General features: G+C 37.0%; 2 protein-coding genes across 2 annotated transcripts; one reads left to right on the top strand and one right to left on the bottom strand.

Moving 5' to 3' along the window:
* The first annotated feature begins 45 nt into the window (after positions 1-45).
* Positions 46-2,110, top strand: LOC135133499 (UPF0430 protein CG31712). The gene is made up of 4 exons (XM_064061935.1): positions 46-290; positions 346-712; positions 1,675-1,758; positions 1,810-2,110. Exons 1-4 carry the CDS (start codon positions 130-132, stop codon positions 1,972-1,974), a joined length of 777 nt encoding a protein of 258 aa, XP_063918005.1. The 5' UTR covers positions 46-129; the 3' UTR covers positions 1,975-2,110.
* On the bottom strand, positions 2,100-15,145 carry LOC135133482 (uncharacterized). The gene is made up of 16 exons (XM_064061903.1): positions 15,026-15,145; positions 14,854-14,973; positions 14,703-14,804; positions 14,391-14,651; positions 14,244-14,345; positions 14,082-14,183; positions 13,932-14,033; positions 13,799-13,873; positions 13,656-13,751; positions 13,469-13,552; positions 13,329-13,418; positions 8,411-8,778; positions 7,289-8,364; positions 7,152-7,242; positions 6,677-7,098; positions 2,100-2,489 (listed from the first exon to the last, which is right to left on the bottom strand). Exons 1-16 carry the CDS (start codon positions 15,059-15,061, stop codon positions 2,158-2,160), a joined length of 3,459 nt encoding a protein of 1,152 aa, XP_063917973.1. The 5' UTR covers positions 15,062-15,145; the 3' UTR covers positions 2,100-2,157.
* Positions 15,146-20,615: the final 5,470 nt, after the last annotated feature.

The raw sequence follows: 20,615 nt of genomic DNA, 5'->3' as shown, positions 1-20,615 counted from the left end.
GGGTTATTGACTTGCTTGCGCAAATGCGCCTGCGCAATGTTGCGTCGACCAAGTTGTCAAATGTCAAACGTTTCGCAAAGTTGTAGCTAGTTTTTCCATATTTTGTTGATAAATATAGTTTTAAACGCAATGGGTAGGTCTAGATCGCGAAGCAGATCCCCAAGGAAGCACCACAAAAGCAAACATCACAAACGGAGCAAGTCTAGAGAGAGGTCAGAGAGAAGGTCAACCTCACACAGTAAGAGCTACAAAAACTCGGAGAAAATTAAAGAAAAAAGCTCCAAATCTAGGTAACACGTGTGTGAATTGTGGGGGTTTGTGTAAACTGAAGGTGCGCGTTTGTAGGAAACGGTCGAATTCGATTTCGTCCACTTCGAGTAGTGACGCTTCGGTGGATTTAACTAGGACTGAAAAACATGCAACTAAAAAGAGTAGGTCTAGAAAGATGGATGAAGTTGAGAGGTTGGCGGAAATGGAGAGGCAGAGGCGGCAGCGGGAGGCCGAGCAGAGGTTGATCGAGGAGGAGACGGCGAAAAGAATCGAGGAGTTAGTCAAAAAGCGAGTGGAAGAAGAGTTGGAGAAAAGGAAGGACGAGATCGAAAAGGAGGTGAACAAGCGCGTGGAGGAGGCAAAGAGGATAATGGAGAAGCAAATGATGGAGGATTTAGAAAGGCGAAGAGAGAAACAGAGAGAAGAAGAGAAGCGTAGAGAGGTAAGGATAAGATTACGGCCACCAGCCGATTTTTAAAGATTTAATCTTATTTTTTACAATTACTGTTATACTTGTTTTTGTTATATCGATTTGAAATAGATTGTTGTGTAAACTACGTCTCTTTGTTGGATTATCTTTAAATCTTCATTTACTTTTGTGTTTTTGTAAGGATGTTGGAAATCCTTACAAGGACATGTCCATTCCCATCAGAACCTCTGTACTTAACTCATGTGCTTAATTCCGGATATATTTTTAAACATACTTTACGAGAAGTGGAGACTGCTGAAACTGTGAACTGTTTTGAATATATCCTAAAAAACAGTGATTATAATAGAAAAAGTAAATAAATGAAAAAAGAACACACGTGACGTATTTTTTTGTTCTTTGACGTGGTTGCACAAAATAGGTAGAATGTAGATGAGTGTCTACATTATCCCGAAAAGTTATGTAATTAATATGCCAATAGCATGTAAGCTAAGGGTCGACAGTGAGCATAACCAAGAGATAAGGCGTAGTGGTCTTCGGTTGCAGTGGACAGCACGGCGCGCCTCAGGTATTATCCAATCTTTTTTTATACACTTTTATACCTTTAAGACTTATGACTCAGGAGTTGTATTATTATTTTATACCCACTGGCCCGAGCCGAGGCATGGCTGCGTTCCCATTTAAACCATCACCGGCCTCAGAAATTTTGACCCTTTTTACATGTCGTCAATTTCGAAATCAAAATTTCCGAGGTTAAGCTCGTGCTCTAATAACCAAAAAACGTTTACATTTGTTCATAAGCAATTATTAGAGCACTAAGCTTGCAAGTCCATGGTGTGCATGTCCAAGTTGTGGCCGTAAATAGGGCGAAATTTCAAAAAACCCTATTTGTGGCTGTGTGCGCGAGCGAGAAAAGAGAGCTGGGGCCAGGCAAATGTGGTCTTAAGCAATTATTGATTGCGTCATATGTTTTATAGGAAGAAGAACAGCGAAAGCAAGAAATGGTGGAAAGAATCCTGGAAGAGAATCAGAGGAAAATCGAAGAAGCGCAGCGCAAATTGGTAACTTTTTCAACTACTTGGTCTAAAAATTTTTAACTGTGCTTACACCAGGCAGAAGAAAGGTTAGCCATGGTGGAAGAGCAGAGAAAAATGGACGAAGAGAGACAACGACTACGAAAGGAACAGGAAAAAAGAGTGAAAGAGGAACAGAAAAAAATTCTAGGAAAAAATAATTCAAGACCGAAATTGTCGTTTTCGCTCAAACCTGTTCTATAGTAGTGAGTGTCATGTGAGTGACAGTTCTAGATTTAAGACGGATTTTTAAGAACATAAAATTAAGAAAACTTTTTTTATATGTAAATATGAAGATAATTATAAGTTGCTAAGTTCAGATACAAAACTTCTGTATTTATTGGGTTTTTTATTTACGGTTTGAAGCTTACATTGGACAATACTCGATTAATTTTTTATCTGGTTCTTGTCGAGACCACGTTTCTGCTTTTCGTTCTGGATTATTTGTAGCAGGTTTTTCAAGGTTTTTTTGATCTCGTCGCCGAACATCTTGAGACAGTCTTGGCCGTGCTCCACCACCGCTAAAGGGTCGCTGAGCGATGGCATCGGTGATTTGTCCGGGAGTTCTTGGTCGGGGCCGTTGAAAAAGTAGTTGCTTTTGAGGGGGGTTCCTTTGATTTCCAGAGCTCCAGGTGCAGGCAGTTTGGTCTGTTGTTGTCTGTAAACCATTTCAAAGGAACCAGTGTTCGCTTTATTGTTACGGGTGTAGTCGATAACAACTGAAACGACAAGTATTAAACAAGTTTTTTAACTTAAAAATAAAGTAAATATCGAGTGATTTTTTTGTCAGGTTGGCAACATGTAAAATTTTATATTGGCGTACCTGATTGTCAAATGGACATTTTAGTGTTTTAATCAGTTTTAATTGGCAACTATAAACTGACATCAAAACATTGGTGCCAATACAAATAATTAATAGTCAACCGGTATTTTAAGACTAACAAAAATGCTAATGTCATTGCTAAATTAATAAAATAGACGTGTAAAGATAAGCAGTAATTTAAATTCAAGTGGCCGCTCTCTGTTAGGTTTTTAGCAAATGAATACGAGCTTACATTCGTTTATAATTTTTTTGTCAGGTTGGCAACATGTTTAACATTTTATGATGGTATACCTAATGTCAAATTCAAATTTTAACCTAGTTGTCATCTCGCCGGTTTTTAGGCACGCTCATGCCAAAATAAGAAGAAAAGTGGAGGATTTAAGTTGATCATTACAAAAATTTACCATTTTAGGCATGCTTTAAGTTTCTTGTTGTCGAAATAAGTCTACACATATTAAGAAAAAGAGGCAAAAATGTAGCCCCGCCCACCCGCCCCATCCCAATTGTGATGATTTTTTTTTATTCGTCGTGAGGCAAAGGGGCGGAGCTTAACTGCAAAATCCACATTATTTCTTTACGAGAAATTAAAAACATGTTTTTCGGTATCGTGTTGTCCAAAGAATATTATGTATATTAAGAAAAAAATAAAGCCAAAGATTAGGCTCCACCCATACCCGTCCCGATCTCAATTTACAATTGTGATTAATTTTTCATTCGTTTTCAGATCGAGGGGCGGGGCTTAATTGCAAGAACTATATTCGTGTACAAAAATTTACCATCTTAAACATATTTTAAGTTTCTTGTTCTGAAAAGACGACTACGTATGTTAAGAAAAAAGGCAAAATATAAGCCCCGCCCACCCACCCTCTCTCAATTGTGATAATTATTTTTTAAATTGTCGCTAGCCAAAAGAGCGAAATTTAATATGCAAAATCGTTATTATTTCTCTACAAGAAATTACCATCTAAGACGTGTTTTTGATTATCGTGTTATTCAAAGAATACTATGTATATTAAGAAAAAATTTAAGCCAAACATTAAGCCCCACCCATACCTGCCCTCATCTAAATAGTAATGAACTTTTCATTCATTGGCAGACCTAGGGGCGGAGTCTAATTGCAAAATCCATATTTCCTTACAAAAATTTACCATTTTGAACGTCTTTTAAGTTTATATGAATAAACAAAATGGTCACAATTGAGATGGGGTGGGTGGGCGGGGTTTATATTATTTACATTTTTTCCGAATCAAAGCTAGGAAAATGTATCGATCCCAAGAGAAAATAATAAAGTTTTATAAAATTTGAAAGAACATGATATATTTAATCTACCTGGAGCCGGTTTAGAGAAAACGAATTAAATATTTAATCCTCGATTAATTCAACAAAGGATTAAAATGTAGAATATGAGCCCGTGATTGGTTAAAACACGCACGTTGCATAACAATGGACCTCAATTAAAAGTTAATAGCGATTAAAATTTTTACATTCTTTTAAAGAAATAAGGATTTTGCAATTAAGCTCCTCCCTCTTGCCTCACGACCAATTAAAAAAATCATCACACTTGAGATAGGGTGGGTGGGCGGGGCTTATATTTTACCTTTCTTTTCTTAATATACGCAGTCATCTTTTCACAACAAAAATTTAAAACTGATGACTATGTATAGTAAGAAAAAAAGGCAAAATATAAGCCCCGCCCACCCACCCTATCTCAATCGTGATATATTTTTTTACCCGTCGTAAGTTGTGGGGCGGAGCTTAATTGCAAAATTCTTGTTTTTCTACGAGAAATTGCTGTGAAACATGTTCTTGAAAAATCATATTGTTTAAAGCGAACTATATGTTGTGGTCACCAAATTTTAGGGGGTCGTAGTATTTCTTGAACAACACGATACTCAAAAACATGTCTTACATGGTATTTTCTTGTAGAGAAATAATTATTTTGCAGTTAAGCTCCGCCTTCTTGTCTCACGACGAATAAAAAAAATCGACACATTGAGAAAGGGTGGGTGGGCGGGGTTTGTATTTTGCCCTTTTTTCTTAATATACGTAGTATTCTTTGAACAACACGATACTTAAAAACATGTTTTTCATTCTTTGTAAACAAATAAGTATTTTGCAGTTAAGTTCCGCCCTCTTGGCTCACGATGAAGAAAAAAAATCATCACAATTGAGGTAGGGTGGGTGGGTGGGTTTACATTTTGCCTTTTTGTTTTTAATATGTGTAGACTTCTTTTCACAACATGAAACTAGGTATAGCCCCTAGAAAACACATAGTATCGTCACCGTGGAGCAAACCTGGCGGAAACTTAACAAAAACAAAAATTATGAACACCATTTGACAGACCGCGAAATTTAAAATGGTTTTATGTTGGATTTAAAGTTTGTAGTTTATGTACAAAATATGGATTTTTAATTTGAATAAAATATAAAATTTAATTAATAAAATCATATTTAATAATTATTAGTTATATTAATTGACAATTAATTGACTTTAAACAAAAAGACCACGCCAAGACCACGTGACAACAACGGTTTACTCTCTGCTGACACAATTTGGTTCCAAACTAGGGGAATTTTATGCGTTACCAACTGCATTTGCTCCACTCGTACGACAATGGATGACGGTCTAGGGGCTATACATGAAACCTAAAGCATGTTTAAAATGGAAAATTTCTGTAAGGAAATACCTTGCAAAAATGTACAATTTTAACCATGTTTTAAGTTTCTTGTTGTGAAAAGATGGCTACGTATATTAAGAAAAAAAAAAAAAGGCAAAATATAAGCCCCGCCCACCCGCCCTATCTCAATTCTGATGATTTTTTTTATTCGTCATAAGCCGGGGGGCGGAGCTTAATTGTAAATTCCTTATTTTTCTACGAGAAATTACCAGGTGAAATATGTTCTTAAGTAATCCTATTATACAAAGAAAACTAAATGTATTAATTAAAAAAGAAAACCAAAAGAGAAGCCCCACCCATCCGGCTCGATCTCAATCGTGATGAATTCTTCATTCGTTGTCAGACCGAGAGGCGGAGCATTTTAAGTTTCTTTGATTGGTTGAAAATCCAACGTAACGGCGTTAAAAGTTGGTCATCGTAGTCATCTCGAACATCATCCCAACGGCCTGCCAACTTTCAACGACAACGTCAATGGATGATATAAACGACGCATACATTCGCTGCGTATTTATCTTACGACGGTAACGTCAACAACGTCAGCGACAAGTGTATAAATCGACCTTAACAGTTATCTCACGATTGATAAAAAGTCGTCTAGTGCCATGAAATTTATTTTTAAAATAATAATGTTGCCATTACAGCTATTTGACAATTTATTTGACTGTAACTTAAACTGCGTTAGTGTTGCCAACATTCTTTTTTTTTTTTAAATTAAAGTTTAATGATTGATAGACGACTTTAGGTCTTTAGAAATAAGTTAAGTTTCGAGGTTTATTTCTTCTTCCAGATGGCGCTCCGAAAATAAGTCATAATTGCTACATATCAGTGGTTCCCAAAGTGGGAGGTTGACATAAATTAAATGTCACTGTCAATCATGTCAGTTTTGACAATAGATAGGAAGTAAGGTAGGAGTGACAGATTTATCAATTTCAAACAAGATTCATGGATACCAACTGAAACAGTACTAGGCTGTTCTACTATACCGAGAAACCAATAAAAAATAATAATCAAAAACAACCACTCGTCTCTGTGATCGTAGAATTTTTAATTCAAACTTTGAAATTGACGGTCATTCGAGAAGACTAAAATTCTATCAAAGACAAATCTTTAAAAATGGATGTTTTATTAACAATAACATTTTTTCTTTTTGTACGCTGAAAGTATGCAAAAGTATTGTTTTTGGAGCCACATAAGTTTAGAAACTACTGATATAAATGAAACATTTTTTTTTATACAAGAAGCCACTTTTTGAGTTCTTGAGTTATCACGTCTGCGTCAGTTGTGAACATGCGCACAGAACACTCCAGAACGTGCGTAACGTAACAGTTCTGCCATCATAGTTCCCAACAGGGTATTTTTTTTATACCAACATAAATATCGAAGGCGCAAACAAGCGTTTACTCACCTTTTATAACATCTTCGAGAACCTTCGGGCACATGCGTGCCGTCACGGGTGTGGAGGAGTACAGAGCCGGACTAGAATTAATTTCCAACAACCAGGGTTGGAAGTCTTCGGTTAGTATAAAGTCGGCGCCATACAACTCGAAACAGTTTTTCCTAACGACCATTTTATCTTGATGCATTAAGACAGCAGCAGTAATGCATTGTTTCATTCCTGGATAAATTATATCCCGGAAGGCTGTAGGATAACCGATGTTTGACAGATAGCTTTCAAATTGCTGTGAATCCCACATATTGTAACTTGGTAGTGCCGCATCTAAAAAGTTATTTTTGTATTTACACTGAACCGAGTTGTTTGTCAAATGTATAGATTCGTGAAGCTTCCGCAAGTTGTATGTCTGCGAACTGAATCGTAAGTAACACTCTCTGAAAAAGTAAGACGTTACTTAAGTTAGTACTTAATTAAGGTCAGAAATTACTTGTACATCCAAATTGTGAGAGGACAGCAGTTGCTAATTACAAACCACTGTCGTATGTCAAACTTTGTGTTATAAATCAGCAGAGGGCGCTCTACAATGACTTAAGTAATGGAGACTCGGTGTGACGTCGTACTTACCTATATATTTTTGTATTATGTACCGTATGTTGTGATTTTGTTTTATAATCTTGAGGACGTATTGTAACGTCCTACACATATGGATCCCTCTGCCTCTACTGCTAGCCGTGGGCTTCAAAATCCATATATTCATCATCCCATCCATATCCACAAAATGGTAGAAACTCTTCAAATTATTTAAAATGTAGTTGGACTTCCGCACCAACGACTCTTCCGTTTCTTTCCCTTCGGCCTTAAAGTGGTTATTGTAGTGTATAAGCTTGTAAAAGTAGTCCAAGAACTGATTCCACTCGTTCTCCGTAGCCTCCGGTATTTTCATATCAATGTCTTCATGCCGGGCCTTCTTAATAAACTTACAACACTCATTCAACGCGAAATCGTACGTCTCCATTGGTATTTTCCCAGACGGACTCATAAGTTTGCACTCTTTAGTGGCATTCATCTTCACCACCCATTTCAGCAGCGACATCACCGCAGTGCAGTGAAAATCGTCAATGAAACCCTTGAGGTCACCATTTTTCCCCAGACTGTAGGTTCTAGGGTGGTTCAGTTTCGAAACGTTGTATTTCTGGTACCAGTAGGAACATTTACTCGCATCAGACAACCCTTGTTTGTTAGTGTAACTAAAAATTTCTTTTTTGAGCTTGTTTATGATAGTCAATTTTATTTTGTCAGGATTTTCCCTAAAAGCTTCATCGTTGGTCCCCCAGTAGAAATCCACCTGATAACCACCTAGAAGCTTCGACTTGATTAAATTCTTGCACATCGCTGTCAGATCTTCTTTCCTCATTAGTGTCAACAGTTCTGCGATCGTGTGGCTGTGGTAACGACTAATACTGTTGTTTAGACGATCCTTGTACGACGGGTGATATTTCTCCACCCATCCTCTAGCAAGAAGGGCTTTACGAATGGGGTGAAACTGCCCGCGTATGGTGAAAGTTTTCCTTTCTCGGATGGCGGTTTGCACTTCTGTTTTCAGTTCTTTTAGCGGGTCTGTGTACAAAGGGCGGTGGCTGAATCCTCTGGACGATGAGCTTCTAGGCAACATGTTGTGTTGGGTCAGGGAGCGGAAGGGTCTACAAGGAGCGATTGGTTAAAAATAACGAGGTAACAATGTCTTACGTGAAAGAGTGTCTCGACAACAAGCCACTACGTGCCGTTAAACTCTTCGAGCTCGTTCGTTTGTTCAAGCTTGATAACGTTGACGAACTTCGTTGACTGAAGCAGTTCTGACTTGTGTTGTTTAAGTTCTGGTTTCTGTTGGTGTCGTTTTTGTTCTTGTTGTTTGGATTTTTATTGTTGTTTGTTTTGTTGTTGTTATTGTTGTTGTCGTTGTTATTGTCGGGAGGTGATGTAGAATTTTTGAAAAATTCTTTCATTTTTGGTTTAATCATTGCGGAAGGGACTTGCTCCATTTGGACACTTGGAACAGACACTTCGTTGATTTGTTTTTGGAAATTTTTGATGATGTTAGCAAGATCTTGGGTCACCTAAAAGAAAATACGTTTATTGAGAAGATTACTTACGTCTGTTCTTCGACATTAAGTACGTCATCAACATTTTGGAGGGTGTGTACAAGGTGAGTTACCTAAAAGGGGACACCTCGAATAACTTTTTTATTTATGAACGTATGTTAATTGATTTTAGTTTATAAATGTAGTTCAATAGTATGAAATAACTGATAGAAATCGAAATAATAAAAAAGGTCGTCACATTTATCTGAATTTTTAATTTAGTGTTTTTGAGATTTTTGATTTCATTTATTATGCTTTTCTGAACGAGCAAATCCAACACTGTGTTGATAAAATCAAAATTGGTCGAAAGTTATTTCAACAGAACTTCCCTCGCTTCTGAAGTACAGTCGAACAAGTACTGCTTCTCTAAAAAATTATAAAATTTGATTTTGTGGAACTTTACTTTTTCGTTATAACCTCAATGGAGTAAAGATAATGTAGAAGGTACTAGTCACAGTCTAACTGAAAAAAAGGTTTCACCTTCTTAAAAAAAAAAACAGGTGGGATCCCCGAGAAGATAAAATAATCTTAAAAAAAGGCACTTGGGGCCCCTGAGAAAGTTTCACATTAAAAAAAAATATTTGGGGGCCCCGAGAAGATTTTATATTTGGAAAAAGACAGTTGAGACCCCCGACAAGCTTTCACATTAAAAAAAAGACATTTGACGCCCCCTAGAAGGTTTTACATTTTTAAAAAAGACAGTTGGGATCCCCAAGAAGGTTTCACATTAAAAAAAAGACATTTGGCGCCCCCGAGAAGGTTTTACATTTGGAAAAAGACAGTTGGGACCCCCGAGAAGGTTTCACATTCTAAAAAAAAAACATTTGGCGCCCCCGAGAAGATTTTACATTTGGAAAAAGACTGTTGGGACCCCCGAGAAGGTTTCACATTAAAAAAAAAGCATTTGGGGTCCCCGAGAAGATTTTACATTTGGAAAAAGACAGTAGGGACCCCCGAGAAGCTTTCACGTTAAAAAAAAGACATTTCGCGCCCCCTAGAAAGTTTTACGTTTTTAAACAAGACAGTTGGGATCCCCGAGAAGGTTTTACACTTTTAAAAAAGACAGTTGGGACCCCCGAGAAGGCTTCACATTAAAAAAAAAGACATTTGGCGCCCCCTAGAAGGTTTTACATTTTTAAAAAAGACAGTTGGGATCCCCGAGAAGGTTTCACATTAAAAAAAAAGACATTTGGCGCCCCCGAGAAGATTTTACATTTGGAAAAAGACTGTTGGGACCAACGAGAAAGTTTCACATTAAAAAAAAGCATTTGGGGTCCCCGAGAAGATTTTACATTTGGAAAAAGACTGTTGGGACCCCCGAGAAGCTTTCACGTTAAAAAAAAGACATTTCGCGCCCCCTAGAAAGTTTTACGTTTTTAAACAAGACAGTTGGGATCCCCGAGAAGGTTTTACACTTTTAAAAAAGACAGTTGGGACCCCGGAGAAGGCTTCACATTAAAAAAAAAAGACATTTGGCGCCCCCTAGAAGATTTTACATTTTTAAAAAAGACAGTTGGGATCCCCAAGAAGGTTTCACATTTAAAAAAAGACATTTGGCGCCTCTGAGAAGGTTTCACATTAAAAAAAAAGCATTTGGGGTCCCCGAGAAGATTTTAGATTTGGAACAAAACAGTTGGGACCCCCGAGAAGCTTTCACGTTTAAAAAAAGACATTTCGCGCCCCCTAGAAAGTTTTACATTTTCAAAAAAGACAGTTGGGACCCCCGAGAAGGTTTTACATTAAAAAAAAGACATTTGGTGCCCACTAGAAGGTTTTACATTTTAAAAAAAGACAGTTGGGATCCCCGAGAAGGTTTCACATTAAAAAAAAGACAGTTGGGACCCCCAAGAAGGTTTCAGATTAAAAAAAAGACATTTGGCGCCCCCGAGAAGGTTTTACATTTGGAAAAAGACTGTTGGGACCCCCGAGAAGGTTTCACATTAAAAAAAAGACAGTTGGGGCCCCCAAGAAGGTTTCACATTAAAAAACAAGCCATTTGGCGTCCCCGAAAAGGTTTTACATTAAAAAAAAGCATTTGGGGTCCCCGAAAAGATTTCACATTAAAAAAAAGACAGTTGGGACCCCCAAGAAGGTTTTACATTAAAAAAAAGACATTTGGCGCCCCCGAGAAGATTTTACATTTGGAAAAAGACTGTTGGGACCCCCGAGAAAGTTTCACATTAAAAAAAAGCATTTGGGGCCCCCGAGAAAATTTTACATTTGGAAAAAGACAGTTGGGACCCCCGAGAAGGTTTCACATTAAAAAAAAGACAGTTGGGGCCCCCAAGAAGGTTTCACATTAAAAAAAAGACATTTGGCGCCCCCGAGAAGGTTTTACATTAAAAAAAAGCATTTGGGGTCTCCGAGAAGATTTTACATTTGGAAAAAGACAGTTAGGACCCCCGAGAAGCTTTCACGTTAAAAAAAAGACATTTCGCGCCCCCTAGAAAGTTTTACGTTTTTAAAAAAGACAGTTGGGATCCCCGAGAAGGTTTTACAATTTTAAAAAAGACAGTTGGGACCACCGAGAAGGTTTCACATTAAAAAAAAAGACATATGGCGCCCCCTAGAAGGTTTTACATTTTTAAAAAAGACAGTTGGGATCCCCGAGAAGGTTTCACATTAAAAAAAAACATTTGGGGCCCCCGAGAAGATTTTACATTTGGAAAAAGACAGTTGGGATCTCCGAGAAAGTTTCACATTCTAAAAAAAAAAAACATTTGGCGCCCCCGAGAAGGTTTTACATTTTTAAAAAGGACAATTGGGTCCCCCGAGAAGGTTTCACATTATTAAAAAAATACATTTGGGGCCCCCGAAGTTTTACATTAAAAAATTGGTTATGGTGCCATAAACATAGATAATACATAATGCGAGAAAAACAGAGAAAAAAAAAACGAAAGGCAAAGTTCGGAATCTAACGCGCGACGTCTGGGGTGGGATTTTGTTTCTATAACGATAAAATGTGTTGTCTTTTTCTTTATCGGTAGAAACAAAATCCCACTCCCGGCCCTCATTCATAGCTCATAACCATTAGACCACCACCGGGTTGCCTTGCGTTAATGGTAAACTATTATTATATCGTGCATTCTGTTTTTGCAAAAATTTGGACGATTAGGAAAAAACTGAAAGCGGATTCGTACACCAAACTTATAGGAGTATATACTATATTGTTGTATAACTAATATAAATATATAAATAAAATAAACATAGAATTTCTCAAAATTACGTCATCAAATTGTTGGTGGGGATGATTAGCAAAATTTTGGTTAGCATTTAACCATCTACATAATATTTCAAATGTACATACAAAATTTGACAACAATCGATCCAACGGAGATTACGTGTCTAATAAAAATGGATACAGAGACCAGACAGACAGACAGACGGAAACGCGAGACTACAGTTTCGTACTCTAAGGGTCATGAAACGTCGAGAAAATATAAAAGTGGCCATTCGTCCGATGGACTCGATTACTATACTTCCTTAGCTTACGCTCGGTAGTCATAATATTTTGCATATTTCAGGAATATTACTATTAGACAAAATTTTGAGATGACGTTGCTAAATTTTTTTACATTTTCAAAATTAAATTGCAAAATGTTATACAATTTTGAATTTTTTCCACAAATCTGGATGTCTACAGTCTATGGTCTCAACATAGATTCATAAGCCGCAAGTACAGGCTTTACCATCTACCTATATGATATTCTTAATATACACACAAAATTTGCCAATAATCGGCCCAGTAGTCTGTCTAAAAAAATCGACACTGACGCCCGACAGACGGAAACGAAAGACTACATTTTACGTAGTCTAGGGGTTATGAAACGTCGAGAAAATATGAAAGTAGCAAATCGCCTGATGGACTTGATTACTGTACTTTCCTAGTACGTTCGGGAAATAAAAAAGAGCAGCCAACCTAACAAAAAAATATCTTGGCCTACTACGTGTTTAAAACAGTTGTGAACACCATATAGTTAATATACTAAATCAATGTTAGCGGTAATTTAAAAATAATTAATTTGGCATAAATTGGTAAGACAAAGTTTTAAGATGACGTAATCAATTTTTTGGAGAAAATGAATAGACAACATCTTTAAAAAAGATTTTTTTGGCGGATGTCATTTTTTGTTAAAAAGAGTAAGCGTTTTCTTGTAGACTGCAGAAAATGGAACACCCTATACCAGGTGTCTGGAAAATGGCGGATTAACTCTCCGCTACGTTCTTAACAATCAACTCCTTCTCACATTTTGGTGGAGTTATAATTTAAAAATTGGTTCTTTTTAATAACTAAATAACACATTCATTATGACAATAACTAGTAATAAAACTTTTAGTTAATATTTATCTCATCCATGATCATATTCATTTGCCCAAAAAATCAGTCTTAACAGATACTAGCCCCGCCCACCCACCCTCTCTTTTCTCCCGAAACTCCCGTACATAACGTACTGAAGAGTTAATCCGCCATTTTCCCCACACCCGGTATAACGGATAAATATTCACCCATGTAACTTCTTACTTACCTTTTTAAAATTTAAATTTGAACACTTTGGATATTCGCAAGGATATTGTCTAGGAAGTTGGCATTTCTTGTATACTTCAATAATCGGCTTCTGTAAGAAACATTTTAACAAAATCAAAGTAAAAACACCACTGGATTTACATTTTCAGCTTCAGCATCTTCAGCAGCTGCATTCTTCAGCTGTTTATTCTTATTTACTTGTTCAATTCCTACAGGAGTGTTGGCCTAAAAAAGTGTCGATTTTTAGTTGATATTTTGTACAAAACTACAAGGATGTGACAAAAATCCGACTAAGTCATTACAAATAGTACGATTATTTGAAAAGTACCTTTTGTTGTGATACTTTTTTACCACCAGCCTGCCGGTGAGTTACGTTCCTGCCTGTGTTTTGTTCATTTTTCTTGACACCTTCAGGAACTACATTCTACAAAAAAGCGTACAGTTGAGATTTTTTTTAAGTTTGAAGAGTACCTTGTGCAATCGATTATGGTCCGTATTTTTATTCACATTGTGTTCACACGTTTTACAACCCACTGTATCACCCATCTGAAATTTGACCATTGAAATTTAAAACATTCTAATAGTTTGTTGTCTAGAAAAGTACCTTTTGCTGAGTTTCTTGATTAACATTGTTAAGCATTTGTGTCTGGGTAACATTTTTAACAACATTGTGTTCACACGATTTCTGAAGTTCTTGAACACCACCCTGAAATCAAAATAGTCAAAATGAAGCAAGAGCTACTCTGGGAAGTACTTTTGCTTGTGGAGATGGATGAACACTGGCACGGATTTGTGGTTGAGCAAGATTTTTGTTAGCAACAGGTTCATGCACTTCGGGAATTTCTGGAACGATACCCTGCAACAAAAAAATCCGATTTTAGTAAAAGCAAGTCGTACCGTCGATACTGAAAAGTACCATTTGCTGTTGAGACCGATTTATGTTAGAACTAGTTTGAGATTGATTCGTATTTTTGTTTACGTTATGATCGCACGGTTTAGTGGCTTCCGAAACTGCAATCTAAAATGAAAAGTATACAAATCTGTCGTAGATTTTTTGACGTACCTTCTGCTGCGGTTGTATATTTACAGATCTGCCAGTAGTGCTCGAATTTTGGCTACTACTACTATCCGGCCTGCCACATTTTTTTGAACTTGCTAAATTCTGCGTTTTCTTCGTCTGTGTTTTCTGTACCACATTCTTCACATTTTTTTGGACTACAGTCTTGTTGGTGGTGTTAGTCCAAATGGTATTATTGGTACTTTTCATCGTATTGTTACCAAAGGGTGTAAATCGCTCGAAAATCACTTGCGTGTTATCACGTGCCTAAAATCAAGCCACTAAAATCAGTTGCGTGATTCCAAACAGGAACAGTACCGGTTTTCTCTGGGGACTTGCAGGTCTCCCATTGGAACGATTCGCATTACTCCCACGTTTAGCTACATGCGGACAAGTTTTATAAAGTCCAGTAGAGTTACTCTGGAATGATAAAAGTTACTGGAAATCGCGTCAGTACTTTAGGTCGTACTTTTGGGACGGCATATTTGGGTGCATCATACGCTGATCTCATGTTTCTGTTGGTATTTGGTAGTTGAAACTTGAAATGGTCATGTTTCTTTGGGACTTGAAGGAGAGGATGTTGATACCGCTGGAAATTTAACGGGTACATTGTAGTTCTAAAAGTTCAAGGGTGTTCTTACGCTTTGGGACGTTGGATTTGCACTTTTAGGGTACATACTAAACAATTTAATGAAAAACGAACAATTTTGATGAATGATTTAAACAGCTCACAATTCTGACATTAAATGCTTAATCTGACATTATTGACACGTTTGCTTTTTTAAGATGCTTTGATGTTTGAATTACACAAGATCGCTGAAAAAAACCTGCTTCTGCTCTAACTAAAAACAAAGACTGCAAACAAACAAAAAATCCAGTGTAATAAATATGACACAAGTAATACATAATAAATGAACAGGACAGATGAGTCAAAAATGGTTTTAAGATCTGTGATTGTATAGTCTTGATGTGGTTGAAACTCAGTAAGACTCCAATACAACTGACACAAAATGTGGTCCTTCTGAAAAATTTCTAAATAACTGCCAATTTTCAATGCCGTCGTTTTTGACACTTCTTTTGTGATTGGATGGTGTCTAGAAAAAACTGATTTTGTTTGTTTTGACACAATTTTTTTTCAATACCCTTTCGTGTCGTTTTAGGCAGCTTTCCAAGTTTTTGGATTCGTTGAAGACTTGTTCAAATTCTCGATTAGATCTACGATTATCGGCCTGGTGTATATTGGTGGCAGAGTTCTTTCCGGTGAATGTGTTAATCGTGGCGACTGTGTTAATCGTGATGTTAAACTTCTCTTGCTGCCGCTCGTCACGAACTTGTTACTGCGATGCCAAAACTGGGATGTGCTCCTTTTACTCTCATTGCCTAGTGCAACCTTTTGCAACTTGTATTGATCCTTGAAAATACATCGACCCCGGATAGACAAATCCCCTCCTGGGTACAAAGCAATCGGCGTCACACTTTGACGATACACGAGGTCGAATAACCCTGTGTCAGCCTTTGAGTTTGTTCTTCGGTCAATAACGACTGAAACACACTGTTACAGTATTGTTGAAACGCCAAACAAAGAAATACAAATAACCTTTGACTAGGTCTTCCATACACTGCGGACACATCCTAGTTGTGACCCTAGTGGTCGACGACAAAGCCGGATTACAGTTAATTTCGAGCAGCCAAGGCTTAAAATCTTCCGAAATGATAAAATCCGCTCCATATATTTCAAAGGTGTGTTGTCTTTTGTCCATCAGCTCTTGACTAGCCAACATGGTACAAACTATAGCTTGTCGCATTCCTGGTAATATGTTTTCGTCCCACTTCTCTTTTATGCCCATTTCCTTCAACCAGGTTTGGAAAGTGTGGCAATCCCACATGTTGTCATGGGGCAGGGCTCTGTCCCGCTGAGGCACGTTTGTGTATTTGCACTGAACAGCATGGTTTGTTAAATGCAGGGACTCGTGGAAGTTGTTTAAGGAGAAAACCCGGCTGCTGAATCTGAGGTAGCTCTCGCGGTACATCCAGATGGTGAGAGGTCGGAAGTTAGTTACTAGGAACCACTGACGGATGTCGAATTTGGTTTTGTGGATCAGGAGGGGGCGCTCTGGAATGGGACAATTTCGGGGTTTAAGGAAAAATTTTAGGTCAGAAGTTTTTCCAAGTGAAAATAAGGCTACGATAACTTTTTTTGTGTGTAGAAAAGCATGAGTTGAGTTTCTTAGCTGCCTTTGGCCACAATTCAGCGGTACGGGGTCACGTGAAAATTGATCTGTGTGGAGAAATGAGTAGTGGGGAGATCACGTGAGGTCACGTGACGACGGTTTGGGTGGAGCTTGTACATTCAATAAATTCGTCAAAACACCTCGGAAATGTAACTTTTCAAGCTATTTCTTGTGTTTTCCATTGTTTCCGGCACCCAATACCAAGTAAACCATCAAAATTTAGCTAGAAATCTTATTTTTGTTGAATTTTATGAGTTCCGAAGTATATTTCGACTTGGTTTGACGATTTTGCAAAAAGGAGACGATTTGGTATATTTCATACATTCTGCCCTTTGTAGAATTAAGAAATTAGTTAAAAAACTTCAGAAATGTTACTTTTCACGCTTTTTCTTGTGTTGTCTAGCGTTTCTGGCAACTAACAGGGCCGAAAGACCAAGGAAAGGAAACTAGGAAACCTTCAAATTTTAGCAGGGAATCTTACTTTTCTTTTGAACCAAGATAGATATGATCCAAGATAACGACATTTTCTGCGAATCAAACAACATGTATCGATCCCAAGAGAAAATAATGAAGTTTTATCAAATTTGAAAGAACATGATATTTTTAATATAGTAGTAATACAGTATTTTTTGAACAACACCGTGCTCAAAAACATGTCTTACATGGTAATTTTTTGGAGAGAAATAAGGATTTTGCAATTAAGCTCCGCCCTCTTGGCTCACGACGAATAAAAAAAATCATCACAATTGAGATAGGGTGGGTAGGCGGGGCTTATGTTTTGCCTTTTTTTTCTGAATATAAGCAGTCATCTTTTCATAACAAAAATTTAAAACAGATGACTATGTATATTAAGAAGAAAAGGCATAATATAGGCCCCGCCCACCCACCCTATTACAATCGTGATGATTTTTTTTTACCTGTCGTAAGTCGTGGGGCGGAGCTTAATTGCAAAATTCTTGTTTTTCTACGAAAAACTGCTTATGTGAAACATGTTCTTAAGTAATCATGTTGTTTGAAGCAAACTATATGTATTAAGTAAAAAAGAAAACCAGAAGATAAGCCCCACCCATCCGTCTCGATATCGATCTGGTTTGAATTTTTAATATACATAGTATTTTTTGAAAAACATGTGTTACGTGATAATTTCTTGTAGCGAAATAAGAATTTTGCAGTTAAACTCCGCCCTCTTGGCTCACGACGAATAAAGAAATCATCACAATTGAGATAGGGTGGGTGGGCGGGGCTTATATTTTGCCTTTTTTTTCTTAATATACGCAGTCATTTTTTCACAACAAAAATTTAAAACACATGAATACCTATATTAAGAAACAAAGGCATAATATAAGGCCCGCCCACCCACCCTAGCTCAATCGTGATGATTTTTTTTACCCGTCGTAGTCGTGGGGCGGAGCTTAATTGCAAAATCCTTGTTTTTCTACGAGAAACTGCTTATGTGAAACATGTTCTTGAGTAATCATATTGTTTAAAGCAAACTATATGTATTAAGTAAAAAAGAAAACCAGAAGATAAGCCCCACCCATCCGTCTCGATATCGATCTGGTTTTAATTTTTAATATACATAGTATTTTTTGACAACACATGCTCAAAAACATGTGTTATATGATAATTTCTTATAGCGAAATACGGATTTTGCAGTTAAACCCCGCCCGAAAAACAAGAATTTTGCTATTAAGCTCCGCCCCACGACTTACGACGGGTAAAAAAAAATCATCACAATTGAGATAGGGTGGGTGGGCGGAGCTTATATTTTGCCTTTTTTTTTCTTAATATACGCAGTCATTTTTTCACAACAAAAATTTAAAACAGGTGACTATGTATATTAAGAAGAAAAGGCATAATATAGGCCCCGCCCACCCACCCTATCTCAATCGTGATTATTTTTTTTTACCTGTCGTAAGTCGTGGGGCGGAGCTTAATTGCAAAATCCTTGTTTTTCTACGAGAAACTGCTTATGTGAAACATGTTCTTGAGTAATCATGTTGTTTAAAGCAAACTATATATTGTGGTGACCAAATTTGAATTAAAATTTTGCGCTGAAAAAAAACAACGGCTCGAAATCGCATTTGAATAATTTTTAATAAATTAATCAAGCAAATCGTTAAACATAGGCTACCAAGTTTAGTTCTTTTTCTGGTAGTTGGTAGCTCTTCTAGGGGAATTTGTGGGTTGGTAGTGAAGTTCACCTGTTTGCTAGAAGGTTGAGAGGCGTCACTGATGTTTGTTTGGTGTGAGTGAAAGCACGCGGTAAGGTGGCTAGATTAAGTTTAGTTGGTTTGGCCTTTGGTTAACGACAATTAATAGTACCGATTGTGTGGCCACAGTTTCCTCAACAAGCGTAGCTTGCTGTTTTTGCAAGCAAAATATGCACTTTTCGACCGACGCTAACACGTGGTGTAAATTTGATTTATTGTTTGTAAATTCACAGTTCATGTTAGGATTTTAATCGTTAAATGTTCAGATAAAGCACTTGCTAGGAGATTTTGTAAGATTTTATAAGATTCACTTAATCACGACTCGTCCTTTGTTTATCAAGTTGTAAATAAGGTTTCTGGATGCTTATGTTTAAGTGTTAACACTTCTTAATTCCCCACACAAGATTCTACTAGCAATCTATGGGAAACATGTTCTTGAGTAATCGTTGTGTTTAAACCAAACTATATGTATTAAGTAAAAAAGAAAACCAGAAGATAAACCCCACCCATCCGTCTCGATATTGATCTGGTTTCAATTTTTAATATACATAGTATTTTTTGACAACACATGCTCAAAAACATGTGTTACATGATATTTTTTTATAGCGAAATAAGGATTTTGCAGTTAAACTCCGCCCGAAAAACAAGAATTTTGCTTTTAAGCTCCGCCCCACGACTTACGACGGGTAAAAAAAAATCATCACAATTGTGATAGGGTGGGTGGGCGGGGTTTATATTTTACCTTGTTTTTCTTAATATACGCAGTCATTTTTTCACAACAAAAATCTAAAACAGATGAGTACCTTTATTAAGAAACAAAGGCATAATATAAGCCCCGCCCACCCACCCTATCTCAATCGTGATGATTTTTTTTACCCGTCGTAAGTCGTGGGGCGGAGCTTAATTGCAAAATTCTTGTTTTTTACGAGAAATTGCTATGTGAAACAATTTCTTGAATAATCGTGTTGTTTAAAGCAAACTACAGTTGCCGGCAAAAAATTTCAGACGTCAATGTCATTCAGTCGTCAGATAGTGTAAAGCAACCTTTAGATGTTTCTAACCTAAATATTTGACAGTCATTTTTAACTTTTACATTTGACACTTACATGAATGTAGCTGTAGCGTAAGTTGGAATTTTGAAAGTTTGACATTGCAGCTGTCCGAAATAATGACAATAAAGCATAGACTATATTAAAATTTTTGACATGACAGAAAAGTGATGTTTGAAATTTTTTGTCGGAAACTGTATATGTTGTGGTGACCAAATTTGAGTTAAAATTTCGCGCTGAAAAAAACAATGGCCCGAAGTCGCACTTGAATAATTTGAATTTGAAAAAAAAAAATTAATCAAGAAAATCGTTAAACATAGGCAACCAACTTTAATTCTTTTTCTGGTAGTTGGTAGCTCTAGGGGAATTTGTGAGTTGGTAGTGAAGTTCACTTATTTGCTAGAGGGTTGAGAGGCGTCACTGATGTTTGTTTTGTGTGAGTGAAAGCACGCAGTGAGGTGGCTAGATTAAGTTTGGTTAGTTTGGTGGTTAAAAAAAAGGGGGAAGCCTTTGTTTAACGACAATTAATCGTACTGATTGCGACGACACAGTTTCCTCAACAAGTGTGGCTAATTCTTGCTGTTTTTCCAAGCGAAATATGCAATTTTCGACGGACGCTAACACGTGGTATAAATGATTTATTGTTTGTAAATTCACAGTTCATATTAGGATTTTAATCGTGACTGGTTCTAAAACAATTTAACACTTCTAAGATTGTTAAGATAAAGTACTTGCTAT

The sequence above is a fragment of the Zophobas morio genome, unplaced genomic scaffold (genome assembly GCF_036711695.1).
Source record: "Zophobas morio isolate AGI-343-1 ecotype UQ-CSIRO unplaced genomic scaffold, CSIRO_AGI_Zmor_V1 ptg000022l, whole genome shotgun sequence".
NCBI lineage: Eukaryota > Metazoa > Arthropoda > Insecta > Coleoptera > Tenebrionidae > Zophobas > Zophobas morio.
This window is presented reverse-complemented; position numbering and strand designations above follow the sequence as displayed.

Excerpts from the sequence above, each read along its gene's own strand:
- LOC135133499 (XM_064061935.1), top strand. The coding sequence starts at position 130 with ATGGGTAGGTCTAGATCGCGAAGCAGATCCCCAAGGAAGCACCACAAA. Across the intron at positions 713-1,674 it reads AAGAAGAGAAGCGTAGAGAG|GAAGAAGAACAGCGAAAGCA; the intron begins GTAAGGATAAGA and ends TATGTTTTATAG. Across the intron at positions 1,759-1,809 it reads AAGAAGCGCAGCGCAAATTG|GCAGAAGAAAGGTTAGCCAT; the intron begins GTAACTTTTTCA and ends TGCTTACACCAG.
- LOC135133482 (XM_064061903.1), bottom strand. The coding sequence starts at position 15,061 with ATGTACCCTAAAAGTGCAAATCCAACGTCCCAAAGC. Across the intron at positions 14,805-14,853 it reads CCAAATATGCCGTCCCAAAA|AGTAACTCTACTGGACTTTA; the intron begins GTACGACCTAAA and ends TTATCATTCCAG. Across the intron at positions 14,184-14,243 it reads ATCGGTCTCAACAGCAAATG|GGTATCGTTCCAGAAATTCC; the intron begins GTACTTTTCAGT and ends TTTTTGTTGCAG.